The following is a 16,916-nucleotide window of genomic DNA, read 5'->3' on the forward strand; positions in this document are numbered from 1 at the left end:
CCCACTGCAGCGTCACCCCCCCCGGAAGGGAATGGGGCCATGGGGAGGCCAAAGCCACCCCTGGTCCTCTGGGGTGAGCAGGGACCAGGAAGGGCAGAGGTGATGTGCAGGGTGGCCCTGGGGACAGAGCCAGGAGAGGGGCATCATCGCCAGGACATCACTCAGGTTACCTCAACAGCATCTCCCCAAATTATTTTTTGCAGAGGGCTGAGCACACCCACCAGGGCAGAGCTGTGGGACCCCCATGGTGACACAGCCCAGCTGCCGACCACCCCGGAGCCGGCAGGGCTGGGCTGAAGGCTTTATTGAAAAATCGAAAACACACGACGTAGTAATTATTATACAATGAAAAAAAAAAAAGTCAACCCAACCTGCAGTGGAAGGGCACCCCCACTGTCCCCAACACCAGCCACCAGAGCCAGGGACCACGCAGGGGACAATCCCCCCCGCCAGCGCCCAGCCAAGATACAAAAAGTGGTTTCGGCCGAGAGTGGTGCCACCGCCCCCAAGCCCCTGCCACCACCGTGACCTCCCTGCAGCCCCCCAGCCCCGACCCGGCCTGGAGGCCTGAGGTAGTTGGGGGTACCCCACGCAGGCAAGACCCCCTGCCCTCCCAAAAAGAGCGGGGCGGGTTTTGGGGCTCCCCCTGTCCTGCAGGATGGTTGGTATTGCATCCAGAGGGGAGCCGGCGCAGGTCGGGATACGGCCGTGGTGGGGCGTGGGGAGGCTGTGGGAGCCCCAGCGGGGAGCCTTGGGAGGTCCCCAGCAGGCTGAGTGTGTTGGCAGCAGGGCTGGTTGGGGGACATGGGGACACCGGGTCCCTGCACGGTGGACAGTTGCGCTCTCCTGCGCGTAGAGGGGGGAGCAGCCCTGAGGCCATGGTGACGGCGTGGCCGGGCAGGGGGATGCAGGTGGGTCCCACTGCTCCGAGTGCCAGCCAAGGGCTGACGGACGTCACTGGGAAAGCACATGGTGACAGCCCACCACTCTGGGCAATGCGACCACTTCCTAAAGGGAGAAAGGCCAAATCCTGCACACCCAGCACCCCGAGGGAGCTGGTCTGGCTGTCTCCCCCCAGGAAGAGGCGGCTGCCTGAAGGCAGGGTGCAGGCAGCAATGCTGCCAGGCCGGGAAAGACACCCTGGCCCTGCAAGGGGCACCAGCAGGACCATGGGGGCGGCTGTGGGGGACGGAGACAGCGTTGCGCAGGCTGATGCCACCGTCCCCACCGCAGTGAGACGAGCTGGGGGGCCCAGAGCTGGCAGACACCCCCTGCCCTCCGAGCCCCCTGCTCCAAGGCACAAAGGTTCCCTGGCCACTGCCAGCCCCATAGCTGCTCCTGCCCACGGCAACGCTGGCACCGCTCCCCCACGCACCAAGGAGGGTGGTGAGGACACAGGGGTGGCACCAGCCCAGAGAGAGCGGGTCCGGGGAGCTGCTTGCTCTGGCTTTGGGGTGCTCTGCTTTTGGGGCACCCTCGCTTCCCCCAAACCCTCTTCTATGCTGCTGCCCTAGAACCACCCCCCATCCCCAGGAGCTGATGGCTTGTGCGGTGGCACCACAGTTGCCCAAACCCGTGCTCAGCACCTTGCGGAGGGTTTATTGCTGGCATGAACACAGTGATCTGTTAGGGCAGGGCAGCCCAGCTCTTGGGGGGGTGGGGGTGGAGCAGGCATTTTGAGGACCTAGGATGGGGGGCAGAAGCTCACAGCAGCATCCATCCCACTGCCTGCCCCACTCCCTCCTCACCACCCGCTCTCCCGGTGTTGCTGCCACCAGCATCCTGGCCTCAGAACCCAAGGTTGTCTCACGGGAACGCTCCCCCCACCCTGCAGTGGCCAAAGGCACTCAGTGCCCCCACCGGAGGGGGGAGCACACCTAGCACCAAGCCCAGCAGCACCCTAAAAGCTGTCTCCCGACCCGGCGGCACCCCCGGGGCCCTTGGCACCGCGGCAGGCTCCTTTGCGGAGCGGGGGGATGTTCGTGCCGAGCCAGGGACCGGGTTAAGGCTGGAGAAGCAGCGAGAAGCAGAAGAAACCTGACTGCTCTCGCTCAGCCAGAGCTGGCTCCAAGAGTTCCGAAAATCTGTGCAAAAACAAAACTAAAGGGTTAAAGACCCCCCCCGGAGAACCCCCCAACCCCAAGCAGCTAATAAATACATGTGCGGTTTGCGGCTGGCGTCAGGCTGGCGAGCCCTCGCTCCCAGCCCCGGGGTCTCGCCAGGCGGCTCTTGGTGCTCCGGCGCTGGAGGCGGCTCTTGGCGGGGGGGACGCGGAGGACGTGTGCTTCGGGGTGGCTTTTGCACCGGTTTGTTGTGGATCTTCCCAAAAGGCTGCACCAAGCTGGGTCTCAGCCCACCACAGGGGTGTCCCCTGCAGGCTGCTTCCACCACGGGAGTTAATCTGCAGCTGGAGCGGGGAGAGAGGGTAAGGGGGCGCAGAGCAACGCGGCGTCCCAGCATCCCTCTGCCCCATCCCCCTGGGACCCCAGGGCTTCGCAGGGCAGCAGAGCCCCAGCAGCACCCAAGCACCCTGCCCAGGGGCGATGTGGGTCCCACAGGCTCCTGCACAGGTCAGGGGCCCATGTGCCAACTGTCCCCAGGCTCCACTTGCACCAGCGGGGGTGAAACCCAAGCCTGCTCGCTGCCTGGACTGCTGGCACGGCTTCCCCGTCCTGCCCTGCTCCTTCCCGGAGCAGCTTCCCGGAGGAGCAGGACCAGGATCCACTCACCGTCCTCCTCCCAGCCCTCTGCCACTCCTGCCAGCTCATAGTGCTTCTTGCGCAGCTCCCCCAGCTTCTGCCGCTCCTTCTGCAGCTGGTTTTCCAGCTCCAGCACCCGCACCTGAAGGACATCACGCACGCCATGGCCACCCCGCACGCTGGCAAAGCACCTGGGTGCTGCCGCTGGCACGGAGCCGTGCTGGGCTGGGCACCCCCCTTCATGTCCGTTATCTCCCCAGTATAAGCCCAAAGACCACTGAGGTCCATCCCACGAGTGCTCCGATGGCACACGGTGCTGGGGAGGGGGTTGAGCTCAGGCAGGTGAAGGCAGAGTGACCCATGTGGGCACCCTGGGAAGGGGAATTCCCCAGGCCTGCCCCATGCCAGGCAGAGGTGGGTGCTGTGGGGGTACATGAGGGCAGGGGGAGACCACGGGCTGTTGTGCCATGAAGGGGACAGTGTCAGGGAAGGCTCAAGGACCAGCTGCATGCAGCTCCTGGGCAAACCCATCTGTTGTCTTTACACCCTGGGCCCTCCCCATGAGCTGGTGCTGCCTGGGGCAGGCAGCCGGGCAGGGTGCCCCCACCCACCACATTTTGTACCCCCACCCACCTCCCCTCCAGCCCCGGCAGCCCCTCGTTAGCCCAAGTGAGGCACCAGCGGGTGTGTTTCCCAAAACATGGGGGAACTTCCTACCTGTGAGTCCATCTCCTGACGCTTGATCTGGGTGAGTGTCATGCTGGAGAAGTCCATGCTGTCTGTGGAGAAAGACACCACCAGCCCCCCTTAAACTCCGCTCCCCAGAGATGCCCCAGCAGCTCCAACGCTGCTGCCAGCGCCTGCCACTGCCTGCCACCACGGGATATGCAGGCAGAGAGGGGCAGCCGCAGGCAGAAGCCACTGGGGCACAGCCAACCGAAGACACTAAGTGCAAAGAGCAGAGGTTCCGGGGCAGGTCTGTGCTCTTGCAGCCCCACACTTACCTTTCTCCTCCACTTGTGACTTCCCAGCCTTGGTGGAGGCCACCACACCGGCCGTGGCCTGGTTGACACCCCGGGAGGCTTGTTGGAGTTTGCAAAGGTTGGCGCTGTCTTTGTCTGCCTTCACCTGCCGGGGCAGTGAGGAGGGATGCGCTTACACCCCGCCGGGTGAGAAGACCAGCCCCACGGTTTGGGGTGAGCACGTGGTGCCTCAGGGTCACCCTAAAGCACAGCCAGGGGAGCAGCCTCGCTGCTGCCTGCCTGGGGATGGAGCATCTCCCAGAGCCAAGCGCAGGCCGCGGCGGGGGGAGCTGCCGGGCGATGCAGGCAGTGGTCTGGGAGCCCCCCGAGGTGCCGGGCTCCTACCTTGGAGGCTGCGACCAGCTGGGCAGTGCTGGCCGCGATCTCCCGGGAACAGACCATCAGCTCCTCAAACGTCCCTTTGCCTTGCACCACCAGGTCGGCAGCGTCGCTGCAGGAGGGCAGAGAGGGGCTGGAGCATTGTCCCGCCGTCCCCGTCCCCTCCCTGTGGGGACGGCAGGACCCTGCAGTCCTCTCCCCGCTCTGGTGATGGTGGCACTTACACCATGACGGTGGCACCCCAGCCCACGGCCTTGGAGGCAGAGATAAGACCCTCGGTCCAGCGGGAATTCTTGGCGTAAAACTCCTTGGGGGACGCCGCACCCTGCCATCAGGAAAGGCCCAGTCATGCACTGGGGACAGGGGAGTGGCAGGGCCTGGGAGCCCCAGACCCCCCCCTTGGGGGAACGGAGTAGGTCAGGGCTTCGTTTAGGATGTGTGTGGGAGCTGGGGAGACACCGAACATGGGGGTCATGGGGTCTCCTATGTGGGAGGGGACATCAGGGACCTCTGTGACACCCCAGGGGCCGCAGCCAGGGTGAGACCCCGGGGCTGGGGCAGGAGGTCCTGGCAGCCAGTGTTGGTGTCCCAACGGGCCAAGGCCGGGAGCAGCATGTCCCCAGCAAGCACACGGTGACCCCCAGCTGGCCAAGCACCCGCTGCCCCCTGCCCTGCCCGACTCCTGCCTGCACCCATGCCCCCCGCTCACCCGTCCACTCTCCACGATCTCTTTCTGCAGGTCCTTGGAGGCCAGGACCAGGATGTGGATGGCCTGCATGAGGCCCGTGCAGGAGCCCAGGATCCTGCAAGACAAACTCCACTGAGCCCCACTTGTGGGGCAGGGAGACCCCAGAGCCATGGGGCAGCTGCTCTGCCCGCGGCGCCGGGCCCCATCCTGCCTGCCCAGCTCTCTCCAGCGCCCTGGCCACTGCTCACCTCTCGTTCACTTCCAGTTTGACCCCAGTATCACCAGCCCGTGCCTTGCTCAGCATCTCCTGGTAGAGAGAGGAGAGGCCACGCTGAGCCCTGTGCTCCATCCTGGCCTCACGCCGGTGGCCGCGGCAGGCACAGCACCCATGGGTGCCTTGTGGCACGCGGCAACCCTCACCTCAATGCGGGCAGCCGCTGTTTCAATGGCCGCTGCTGTTGCCGCCATCTCCTTGTCCACCAGGTCACCCAGCTCCTCCTGCTTGACATCCAGCCCTCTGGGCCGCAGCTCCTGGGGACAGGACGGGACGAAAGGGACCATCCAGGGGTGGCACAGCCCCTCTGGCGGTGCCCGCCATGGCCTGACCCCACCCCACCAGCCCTCCTGAGGCACCCACCTCCCCGATGGTGCTGATGCGGCTCAGGCAGGTCATCACCAGGCTGCAGTCAGCACCTTCCACCGACTCCGGGTCCTGCAGGGCGCTGAGGTAGCTCACAGCCTCGCTGCCGCACTGCCTGCACATCTCCAGCAGACCTGTGCGGGCAGCACCAGAGGCTGTGGGTGCCGCACGGGGGGACACAGAGGCCTGGCTCCTGCTTGTCCCAGCACCCCGCCCGTGCTGGCCCCTGCCCACTCTGGCCCTTGTCTGCCCCAGCATCCTGCCCTGCCTTGGCCCCTGCCCACCCCAGAATCCTGCCCACCTCAGCATCCTACTTTTCCCAGCATCCTGCCCACCCGGTCCCCTGCCTGCCCCAGCATCCTGCCCACCCCAGCATCCTGCCCACCCGGTCCCCTGCCTGCCCCAGCATCCTGCCCACCCCAGCATCCTGCCCACCCAGACCCCTGCCTGCCCCAGTGCCTGCCCACCCCAGCCCCGTCGGGCAGCACTCACGGTCAGCGGGCTCCATGGGGGCCACGTGGGAGGTAGCGCTGCCCTGCAGGAGGGTGTCGCTGACGAGGTGGGCGAAGAGGGCCAGGCAGGGCAGCAGGGAGCCCACGGCTGCGGCGGGAGAGCAGGCACATGCCTCAGCCCCGGCGGGTGCTGCCCATCCGGCCCACGAGTGCCAGAGCTGCCCCCTTCCCCCAGCCCAGCCCCTGCCCGGGGCTGCCGGCTCTTACCTGCGCGATTCGAAAGGTATTTGCCATGAGCATCCCGCAGCCGCTCCACGCACTCGGAGGCTGCCAGCGTCCTGGACAGGAGGTAATCTGCAGGCAGACAGCAGGCAGGACTCAAACACGGGGTGTCCCCATGTGTGGCATGGCTGCTCCCCGCCGCTGGCACGGCCCAGGGGACAGCAGGGAGGGTGGGCTTTGGGCGGTGGGGGCAGGTGGGAATAACACCAGGTTTGGCAAGCACCGGGGGACTCACCTGCCGAGCCGGTGCAGCCGATGTGAGCGGGATCCTCCAGGCGGCCGAGGGCATCCTGCACCATCCTCTCTGCCTCCCGCGCAGTGCCCTGCAGCAGGGCAAACTGCTCCTCGGCCAGGCGCTGCTGCAGCGCCTGCTCCCCGCTCTCCTGCCGAGCCAGTGCAGGCGTCACGGCCCCGCCGGCACCTCCAGCTCTGCCGAAGCCCCGCAGCGGGGCAGGGAGAGGGATGCTGGGATGCCCCACGCCAGCGGTGCCCGCTGGGTACCTTGTCTCTCAGCTGGGTCTGCAACGTCTCCAGCTCCATCTTGCTGCTCTCCCGCTCGCGGCTGAGCGTGTCCCGCAGGTGCTGCAGCTCAGCACGTAGGGCAGCCATCTCCTCCCCGTGCTGCTCTGCTGCCTGGCTCAGCCTGTCCCTCTCCTGCTCCAGGCCAGTGATCCGGGTGCTCTGCTCCACTCCCACCTGGTTGGGCACGAAACAGTACTTGGGGCTGTGCTGAGGGCAAACCCTCCAGTCTGGGACTTGTTCATGGTCCACACAGAATCACAGAATCATTCAGGTTGGAAAAGCCCCTCGGGATCACCGAGTCCAACCCTCAGCCCTGCTCTACAAAGTTCTCCCCTACACCACATCCCCCAATATCTCACCCAAACGACCCTTAAACACACCCAGGGATGGGGACTCCACCCCCTCCCTGGGCAGCCTATTCCACTCTCTGACCACTCTTTCTGGGAAACATTTCTTCCTCGTGTCCAGCCTAAACCTCCCCTGTTGCAGTTTAAAGCCGTTCCCTCTTGTTCTGTCACTAATTCCCTGTGAGAAGAGACCAGCACCCACCTCTCTACAATGTCCAGGCTTGGACCACCTCGACCATCCCTGCTCGGTGCATCACAGCCCTTGCAGGTCACAGCCCTGCATCACCCACCACCTGGCAGCACCCCTGCAGTGCTGACAGCTTCACCTGCGGCCAACCAAGACTCCCTGGGGAGCCCTTTCACTTTTACCAGTGAAAATTCACTTTTATTATGATTGCTAGCATCCTGGTGGACGACAAGATGAAGGTTGCTGGCTGCTGGCCCCAGAGCCGACTCTGTCCCACCCTGTCCTGCTGCAGCACATCTGCCCACCCCGGGGAAGGGCAGCTCCATTTTTCTGCCAGCTTCTGCCTTCTACAACGAGCCTGGAAACCCCTACTGTCCTCCACGGCTTCACAGGCATGAAATACCCTCTGGCATGGCAGCAAACTTGTGCAAAGGCTTGCGATGTGATGGCATGCTCCCTGCCCGGGTTTTACAGTGGGCAGAGCCCCCCTGCCTGACCCTGCTCTCACAGGGAATTTAGTTCAACAATCCGTGCTGCTGGAGGCCATCGCTTCGCATGCTCTTGCACCCAGGAGTGTTAAACCCCCCGGTATGATCATTAAACTCATCTAGATGTGGGGAAGAAGACAGGGAGTTGATTCATGGTACCCCTGTGCTCGGCACTGGTGAGGCCGCCCCTCGATGAGTGGGTTCAGTTTTGGGCCCCTCACTCCAAAAAGGCCATTGAATGACTCGAGCGTGTCCAGAGAAGGGCAACGGAGCTGGTGCAGGGTCTGGAGCACAGGTCTGATGGGGAGCGGCTGAGGGAACTGGGGGGGTTTAGTCTGGAGAAGAGGAGGCTGAGGGGAGACCTCATGGCCCTCTACAACTCCCTGAAAGGAGGGTGCAGAGAGGGGGGATGAGTCTCTTGAACCAAGGAACCAGCGCCAGGACAAGAGGGAATGGCCTCAAGCTGCGCCAGGGCAGGGTCAGACTGGCTCTTAGGAAGGATTTCTTTGCAGAAGGGGCTGTTGGGCGTTGGAATGGGCTGCCCAGGGCAGGGGGGGAGTCCCCATCCCGGGAGGGGTTGAAGAGTCGGGTTGACCCAGCGCTGAGGGATCTGGTGGAGTTGGGAACGGTCAGGGTGAGGTTCATGGTGGGACTGGAGGAGCTTCAAGGGCTTTTCCAACTGAGATGATTCTGGGATTATCAGGCCAATGGTGGGTAACACCTCACCCAAGCACCATGACAGCAGGAAGACCTCCCCTTCATGTGGGCTGCCCCTCCCGGGGTGGTGGTGGGCTGGCAGGGGGCCACCCCTGGGCTCTCACCTGCGTGCTGGACTCCAGGGTGCCCTGGAGGACCTGCAGCTCCTGTCTGCTGGCTGCCAGCTCCCGCTTCAGCGTGTCCAGCACCTCTGCCTGCTCCTGGGACTGTGGGCAAGAAGAGAGGTTGCTGGCACTGGTACCCCATGGGGGAACCCCTGCCCATCCCTGGTGTGTCCCCCTGCCCTCAGTCCCCACTCACCTTCCTCTGAGCCTGCTCGCTCACCCGCTGGAAGGAGTCCTCCAGCTCCTTCTTCTCCCGCTCCACGTCCCCCTGGGCCTGCCTGGCCGCTGTCACCTGCTTGGTCACCTCCGCGTTCTGGTGACGGCAGAGAGGGAGCTCAGTGACCCCCGGTGCTGGGGGGGCACGGCAGGCAAAGGGGATGCCGGGAGGGGTTTCAGGGAGCTCACCTTCCGCAGCAGGTCGGCGTGGTTCTGCACCAGCTCGCTGTACTTCTCCTTCAGCTTGCTGTAGCGCTGCTCGTTGGCCTGCGCCCGCCCTGCCACGCACCCAGGGGTGCCGAGGTGAGCACCCGGGACCCCCACCCCGGGGCTCACCCCCACCCCAAGCTGAGTGCTGGCTCTCCCTGCTCACTTTCAATCTCTGTCAGGCTCCTCTGTGCCTTCTCGGTGTCCTCCCGTTGCTTCTTCAGCTCCTCCAGCTCCGCACGCAGGAACTCGCTCTCGTCCTGCGCTTGCTGCTTCAGGTGCCGCTGCTCGGCCAGCTCGGCCTCCAGCTCGCTGCTGCGACCGCGCAGCTGCACCATGCCCCGGGCGCTCTGCAGGGACAGCGGGCGGGCAGCTCCCGGGGCCACTCGCTGGCTGCCAGCACTGTCTGATGCCCGCTGGGAACATCTGGTGGCCACCCCATGGGCAGCCATCCCACAGAGCCCCAAACGCAGCAGGGCGAAGCACTGGGGATGCTGGGCAGTGGGGGTGAGCCTGGCCCCCCCACCCCCAGGGCAGGGATGCAGCCCCCCTGTCCCTGGCACACCTGGGAACCCCCTGTACGGGCAGGGATGGCTGCGCTAGGGATGCTGAAGCCACTGGGGACAGGGCAGGACAGACAGACAGAGTCACTGCCTTGCCCAGCTGGGGACACAGCCAGCACCCCACCAGCCCCATTCCCAGTGTAAGCCGCCGGCTCTCATCCTGCCCCTGGACTGCCCCTGGACTGACACACTGCATGACACCCAGATGGTTGTCACCCACCTCGGCCTTGAAGTTCTCCAGCTCCTCCTTCAGGGCTGAGATCTCCCTGTAAAGCTGCTCGATTAACCGGTCCCTGGGAAGGAGAGACACCGGGTACATCCTCAGCACCCCCAGCCATGCCGGGGCCGTGGGGACGCATCCCGGGACGGGAGGTGTCCCCTGTGCCACCGCAGCTGCTGTGTGGCAGCAGCCTGGCAGGCGGCCGCGCTGCCACGCCGGGGAGGCAGCCCTCCCCAGCACCGCCGGGACTGCTCACTTCTCATCCTTGTTCATCCCATTCTGGCTGTTGAAGTTGAAGGGATCGCTGCTGAAAGAGCTGCCGAAGATGTCATCAAACTTATTGTCAAACAGGCTCTGTGGGGAGAGTAGCATGGACCTGGAGTGAACCCACCACCACCTGGGAGCCCCTGTCCCTCCAAGTCCCCGGTGGCACCGCCAAGCCAGCCCACATGCCCGCAGGGCTGCTGCCTGCTCCTGCTGCCTGGACTGGGGCTGGATCCCCCCCACTGCTCCCAGGGCATTGAACTTGTTGAACATCTCTGGTCCATCCCCACTTAACTCCTGGGGGGCGGGGAAGACCCTCAAAGCTATGTCAGCACACAACCCTTGCCCTCCTAAAATGCTCAGTGCCTGGGGTAACCCTTGGTGGAGAGGGGCATGAAGACCTGATGCCAGCATGCACAGCTGAGGGGCGATGCTGGGAAGCCAAACATCTCCAGCCAGCCATCACTGGAGGGCACCAAACCACTAAGAGAAGCACCGTGAGATGAATTCAGCCTGGCTCAGACCTAACAGCACCCACATGCGACACCCAGCACCCACATGGCCCCTGCAGTGATGCTCCCCAGCACACGAGGCCATCCCCACCGTCTCAGCTCCCACCATGGCATGGCTTTGGAGAAATAACCCCAGAGCTGAAGAGCACCCGCGTCCTCTCTGCAGCCTGAGAGGCAACAGCAGCGCCGCAGCAGCTCACCTGCGAGGCCGTGTCCATCTCCACCAGGTCGGTGATGGGCTCACTGTCGGGCGAGGAAGCCTCGGCGGGGATGACCACCACGGGGCTGATGTGCTCCGACAGCGCCGAGGCGCGCAGGAAATTGGGAGGGTTCTGGGGAGGGAGGGGAGCATGGCTGGGTGGGGGAGGACCGGCACTGCGGTTGGTCAAAATCCTGTCCTGGTGCAGAGCTGGCTGTGTCTGGACCCGTGGGAATGGAGCCAGGACCCACGGGGACGGATCCCACCCAGGGAGGGATGCAAGGATGAGCCTCACACCCCATGAGCCCCAATTGCCACCAGCCCTCGGAAGCCGGGCAAGGTGGCAAGCGACCCTTTTTGGGCACTCTCCCAGTGCCACTGGCCCCATGGCTGCTCCTGGCCACAGGGATGGTGAGCATGGGGACCAGGGACCATGGGGCCTCACCTCTGGCAGCTGCGGGATCTGAATCAGCCGCTTGAAGTACTGCAGGTTGCTGGAGCGGTAGAAGAGGTCCTTCAGCCTGCAAGGGGCAGGGAATGGTTAGGGACAGCTCTTGCCCAACCCAGACACCCCACCCCAAACGTGGGTAGCTCCAACCCCTCGCCTGGCTCCAGGAGGGTGTCACCAGGTCATGGCACTGTGCTGGAGGGGACGGTGGTGTGTGCTGCCACCAAACCCATGGCAGGTCCTGGGAAGACCCCATCGCCAGCCTCCCACCTCTGGCAACAAGTGACTGCTGGAGGCTTTCTCCCATAAACCCAGGACCTGTAACTTCAGCAACCTGATCTAGTGAAAGATGTCCCTGCCCATTGCAGAGGGGTTGACTGGATGGTCTTCAAAGATCCCTTCCAACCCAAACCACTCTGCAAGTCTATGAAACCCTGAACCGCAGCAGAATGGCTGCACTGGGTCCCACCGAGGTACAGCCACCTCTCTGTGCTGTCCTCACCACGGCCAAAGCTTGAAAGGACAGCTGAGAAACATCACCATTGCTCCCACTACAGACCCGGCCATCAGCAGGTTGGGGACTTCCTGCCTGGAGGGTTCTGCACCATCACCTTTAGCTCCCCCAGGAGCATCTCCCCCAGCAGCATGGCCACCTCCCTTCAGGATTTCCAACTCTGGGGAGGAGTGGCAGTGCCTGGCCACGCCACTCGTGGCTCCCCTCCAGCTACCCCTGCATCCCAGTCGCTGTCTTGGCGCTGTTGATACCCGCCCCAAGGTCTCTGCCCTGGGTGGTCAGAGCCCACGGACAGCCCCCGCTATCTGCTGACGTTCGTGCCTGGTGTTTTTCCCGCAGTGGTCTGCAGTTTGTAACATCAAATTGAGCTGTCCCTCGGCACCGTGACATCCTCCCCCTGCTCTTGGCAGCCAGTTTTCATTTCAACTACCCTAAAGAATCACATACCAGAGGCCACGGCACTTCACTGCTCACTCTTTTTTGATCTCATTTAAAATACGTCGAGAGGACCAGTTCCAGCACTGCCACTGGGGACCACCCCGGGACACTCACTGGTACAAAACCTGACCATTTGTCTCCTCTCCTCTGTGCAGTTACTAATCCAGGGGAGACCTGTCCTCACATCCCATAGGATCATGGACTCACAGAATGGTGAGTTGGGAGGGACCTTCAAAGATGATCCGCTCCAGCTCCCCTGACGTATGCAGGGACACCTCCCACTAGCCCAGGTTGCCCAAAGCCCCGTCCAACGTGGCCTTGAACCCTTCGAGGGAGGGGGCAGCCACAGCTTCTCTGGGCAACCTGTGCCAGTGTCTCCCCACCCTCAGTTGTACAACATTTCTTCCTTATGTCCAGCCTAACCCCACCCTCGGTCAGTTTAGAACCGTTGCCCCTTGTCCTGTCACTGCAGGCCCTGGTCAAAAGTCTCTCTCCCTCTCTCCTATAAGCCCCCTTTAAGTACTGAGTGGCCACAGTCAGGTCTCCCCGGAGCCATCCCTTCTCCAGGCTGCACAACCCCAATGCTCTCAGCCTTTCTCCATAGCAGAGCTCTTCCAGCCCTCGGACCATTTTGGTGGCCGCCTCTGGACCAGGTTCCTGCCTGCCCTGTGCTGGAGACCCCCGAGCTGGCCGCAGTGCTCCAGGGCTCTGAGGAGAGCGGGGCAGAGGGGGAGCATCCCCTCCGTCGGCCCGCTGGCCACGCTGCTGGGGACGCAGCCCAGGAGACGCTTGGCTTTCTGGGCTGCGAGCGCACATTGCTGGCTCATGTCCCATTTGTCACCCACCAGCAGCTCCCAGTCCTTCTCTGAGGGGCTGCTCTCCCTCCTCCCTCCCTCCCTCCCCCAGTCTGTGCTGGTTCTGGGGTTGCCCACCCCCTGTGCAGGACCTTGCACTTGGCCTGGTTGAACTCCATGAGGTTCACATGTCCCCCTCCTCCAGCCTGTCCAGGTCCCTCTGGATGCCACCCCTTCCCTCCAGCGTATGGACTGCACCGCTCAGCTCAGTCTCACTTGCATTTCTCAGGGTAGTTCCATTTTTTCCCAGAACTTTTGACAATAAATATGTTCACTCCCACTGCATATCACCCTGCAGCAGTTCACGGCCTCTCATGAACTCAGTGCCCACATATACAACATACAGCAGCACCCACCCCATCCCATGCTGGTTTTTTTCATGAAGACCCTCTTCCATTCCCCTCGTCATTTCCCTGCTGCACCAAGCACCGGGTCAGTCCCTCTGCTGCCTCCCTCCCCTCTCCCTGGAGCCTTTTTTATCAACCAGCACCGTAACACTTCTCAGCCCCGGGGCACTGGCAATACTCCAGCAGCATCACAGCCACCCTCATGTCCAAGGTCTCAGGGAACTGAGTGACCATGACTGGGTGGTTCTGGCTCTCTCCTCCTACACCTGTTATCTGCTGCTTTCTTTGGGACAGACACAAGTGCCATGAGCTTTACACTTTCCTTTTCTGTGTCCCCTCAGGGATGGCTTTTCCCACCCGAAAGCCACCTGTGCTCCACTGCACCACCCAACAGCATTCCTGGCGCCCAGGCTCTCTGCAAGGCTCTTCATGGACCCCTCCTCAGCTTTGCAACACCCAAAGGTTTCATCCTTTGGCTGTCCCTTTTAACAAGCTCCCTTGGGTTTGTGCAAATGGCATTTTTTTTTTAATTCAATAGAATTGGGGGGGAAAAAAATCTCCTTTCCCTGTCCCACACCCCCAGCGCCATGACTGCGAGTCCCTGCCAGGGCTGGTGCAGACCCTCCCTCCTGCAGCAGCGTCTTGAATCACCTCCATGTGCTGTTTGCATTCTCCTACCAACACATCCCTCTCCTGATGGAGCCGACGGACCCATGGCAAGCAGAGAACACTGCTGAGGGTGCTGAGCACCCTGCTCACTCAACACCCATCCGGGAGCATCCCTGGAGTGTCCCCATTGGCAACCCCCCCACGCTCGGCTTCTCAGCCTGTGCCCAGACTTTCATCTCAGCACGTCGACTGCAAATTGCATTTAAATCTGCAATTAAAGGGTTTGAGGGTTTTAAATCGTTGGATGTGCTGTCAGCAGTTGAACGCCGTGTTAGAATTAATAACGCTGTTATCTGGTAATTCAATAGCTGTAGATTAGCCAAGCGGAGCGGCTGTCCTGGAGGAAGCCCCAGGGAGAGCCAAGAGGTAGAAGCAGGCTGGATTTCAGAGCCCCAAGCAAGACTGACTCCTGCACTTCCCTCATCTCCATCACTTGACTGCTGAGCCCTGACACGGGGGCTCCGGCACCCCTCTGCGCTCCCTCCGCGCTGGGAGCACCCCCGGAGCATCAGCGGCAGTGGGGACAGCCAGCACTCTGGGTCTGGGAACTTACTTTCTGAACTGCTCCAGGAAGCGATCCCGGTGGCCCTGCAGCGTGTCTGCTGGCAGACCTGGAAGAAGGAGCAAGCAGGAAGGTCACTGGGCATCTCCGTGCTGGGAGGGAGCACAGATCAGGGGACAACCCAGTGGCACAGCCAAGTGGGGATGGGTCTTTCCCAGAGACGACCACCCTCCTCCCAGGGTCTGAATGTTTCAGGCTCAGCGTCCTGCTGCAGGAAAGGCTCACCTCTCCCCCCAGACACCCCCAGGGCAGGGAAAGGCAGCAAGCTGGCGTTCAGGCAGCTGCCACCACAATTCAAGGTCCTGAGGGATGCGGGTTTTGCAGGCAGTGCCTGCCCAAAGCTGGGGAGCCCCTGGTTGGCACCATCCCCGTGGCCGAGGGGCGTTTGGCAAGGCAGGCTCCTGGGACAGCTCAGGCCCCCAGCGCTTGCACCTCCTTGTCCCTTGTCCTGGTGACTCCCTTCACCCCCCAAAAAGGCTGGGAAGGAGGTGGGGGGGTGAACAGTCCAGCCTGAGCAGGGTGGTGACCCCCTGTGTCCCTACCCTGCCCGAATGTCATGGTTTGAACTCAGTGGTGCTGGGGACACTCACAGGAGTGGAGCTTGAAGAGCAGCTTGACAGTGTAGTCGTAGAGGTGGCTGCAGTCCAGGATCACCTGGATGAGCGGGGCCAGGCGGCACTGCCCCGCGGCCGTCACCGACACCGAGCGTGACATGTCCAGGGAACTGAACACTGCGGGAAGGAGCGTGGGATCAGGCTCTGGCAGCACCAGCGGGTGCCACGCCAGGTCAGTCACATCCACAAACGTCACCCGGAGCAAGAGACCTTCACCTGGAGCAAGAGCCCTGCTGGCCCTTGGGGGCCCAGCCCGCCGCCCTGCAGGCTCAGCAGGAGGGGAAATTCCCACCCGGGACTCCCACGCAGGCCCGGGAACACCTCAGCCTGGCACCATGGGCTGGAGGTGCAGAGCTCCCGGCCCCCCGAGGACAGGCAGCCCCTGTGCTCTGCCCGTCACTGCCATCCCAGTGGCATTTGGGTGCGCCGTGCAGGCCGGTGGGGAGATGCTCCAAAACCAGCTGGGAGCAGCGGGCAGCACCTCACGTCCACAACCCTCTGTCCAGGTCACATCGAACCGCATCTCGTGCCGGGGTTGCAGGATGTACCCCACAACACCAAGGTATTTCTGCCAGGGCTGGGGCCAGCCTGGGGCGTGGGACGCTGAGCTGCTGGTGATGTGTCCAGTGACCACCTTCATGGTCCAGCCCTGCGGGTCTGCCACGAACTGCGGGCTGCCCGCCCTCAAAGGCTGCTGGTGCAGCAGGCAGGCTAGCAGGGCAGCTGGAGGAGATGGCAGCTTCACCTCCCTCCATCCAGCAACACCCCTCTGATGGGCAGAGAAGCAAGAGCTCCCCGGAGCGCTTCAGGGACGTGGCTGTGCCGCATGGATGAGCCCCCCGGCACTGTCCCCATCCCACTGTGCCAGCACACAGCCACGAGACAAGGGTGCTGCTCCAGTTCCAGTGACACACAGCCCTGTCCCGCCAGCACCCACGCCTGGTGCATGCAGCACATGAAGGCTTGCCCCAGAATTGCTTTAATTTACCCCAAACTAATCCTGCTCGAGCGTACAGAGGTGCATGACAGTCCCGAGGGTTCAGATTGTTTTTACCCCTCCGCTTGCTTGTGCAGGAGGGCAGGAGGAAGGCAGGGTGCCCCCATGCCTCCCCCAGCTCCACCACTGCCAAACACCCACAGCAGCTTGCGTTCGCTGCTAATAAAAACCAAAACCTGTCGCAAGCCCGTGAGTAAGACAAGAAGAAATTCAGCCCGGGGAGGCTGCCATAGCAGGAGAGCCCGAAGTCTGGGCGGTGGAAGTGATGCACACGGCGGGGAGTGGGATGGAGTGATGTGGCCAGCCCCACGGCACTGCCAGAGGGCGGCCACGAGGCAGCACGACACACAGGGACTTCATCTAATAATAACTCGGGTGCAGTGCTCAGAAAGGAGATGAGCTGCGATGCCCTCAGACAGCATCCTTCCCCGAGCCTCTCCCCAGCACAGCTCAGCCCCTTCAGACCCCCCACCCCACCCTGCGGCAGGGCAGCGTGGGGGCTTACCTGTCTGGAAGAGGTTCAGCTCACACTCCAGGTAGTCAAACATCTCCACTGTCAGCTGAAAACTAGGAAAAAAGGATGAGGATGATTGGGGAGCATCCCTGCAGCCACCCGTGGGCCTCAACCTGTGCCAGGTGCCACCCCAGAGGGACAAGTGGCTCCGGCATGGATGCACCAGCCCTGCCCAGGGGCTGTGCCCACCCCCAGCACCCGTGGCAGGGGAGGGGGAAGGTCCCGTCCCTGGCTTGGTCGCGCTGCCAGTGAGGTTGGGCACCCTGCCTGCACCCGCCCCCCTCCCTCACC

The 16,916-nt window shown here is 63.1% G+C and overlaps 1 protein-coding gene across 4 annotated transcripts in view; it reads right to left on the reverse strand.

Annotated features, from left to right (window-relative positions):
• Positions 1 to 287: 287 nt before the first annotated feature.
• HIP1 (huntingtin interacting protein 1) overlaps positions 288 to 16,916 on the reverse strand; it is a 53,829-nt gene continuing 37,200 nt past the window's right edge. For 2 of the 4 annotated variants that reach the window (XM_074844801.1, XM_074844803.1), the window contains exons 7-31: positions 16,617 to 16,678; positions 15,091 to 15,231; positions 14,492 to 14,549; positions 11,114 to 11,189; positions 10,670 to 10,801; positions 9,950 to 10,047; positions 9,694 to 9,766; positions 9,077 to 9,260; positions 8,893 to 8,981; positions 8,684 to 8,800; positions 8,488 to 8,589; positions 6,624 to 6,818; positions 6,358 to 6,505; positions 6,108 to 6,194; positions 5,881 to 5,988; positions 5,386 to 5,522; positions 5,169 to 5,279; positions 4,997 to 5,055; positions 4,770 to 4,863; positions 4,285 to 4,385; positions 4,067 to 4,172; positions 3,704 to 3,827; positions 3,417 to 3,478; positions 2,730 to 2,841; positions 288 to 2,407 (exon numbers count right to left, since the gene is read on the reverse strand). In XM_074844801.1, the coding sequence (XP_074700902.1) occupies positions 2,397 to 2,407; positions 2,730 to 2,841; positions 3,417 to 3,478; positions 3,704 to 3,827; positions 4,067 to 4,172; positions 4,285 to 4,385; positions 4,770 to 4,863; positions 4,997 to 5,055; positions 5,169 to 5,279; positions 5,386 to 5,522; positions 5,881 to 5,988; positions 6,108 to 6,194; positions 6,358 to 6,505; positions 6,624 to 6,818; positions 8,488 to 8,589; positions 8,684 to 8,800; positions 8,893 to 8,981; positions 9,077 to 9,260; positions 9,694 to 9,766; positions 9,950 to 10,047; positions 10,670 to 10,801; positions 11,114 to 11,189; positions 14,492 to 14,549; positions 15,091 to 15,231; positions 16,617 to 16,678 (2,587 nt within the window). In that variant the 3' untranslated portion in view covers positions 288 to 2,396. Of the gene's footprint in view, positions 2,408 to 2,729; positions 2,842 to 3,416; positions 3,479 to 3,703; positions 3,828 to 4,066; positions 4,173 to 4,284; positions 4,386 to 4,769; positions 4,864 to 4,996; positions 5,056 to 5,168; positions 5,280 to 5,385; positions 5,523 to 5,880; positions 5,992 to 6,107; positions 6,195 to 6,357; positions 6,506 to 6,623; positions 6,819 to 8,487; positions 8,590 to 8,683; positions 8,801 to 8,892; positions 8,982 to 9,076; positions 9,261 to 9,693; positions 9,767 to 9,949; positions 10,048 to 10,669; positions 10,802 to 11,113; positions 11,190 to 14,491; positions 14,550 to 15,090; positions 15,232 to 16,616; positions 16,679 to 16,916 lie in introns of all 4 variants that reach the window. The other 2 variants (XM_074844800.1, XM_074844802.1) reach the window with 1 other exon arrangement.

This window comes from Strix aluco, chromosome 19 (genome assembly GCF_031877795.1).
Source record: "Strix aluco isolate bStrAlu1 chromosome 19, bStrAlu1.hap1, whole genome shotgun sequence".
NCBI classification, from domain to species: domain Eukaryota; kingdom Metazoa; phylum Chordata; class Aves; order Strigiformes; family Strigidae; genus Strix; species Strix aluco.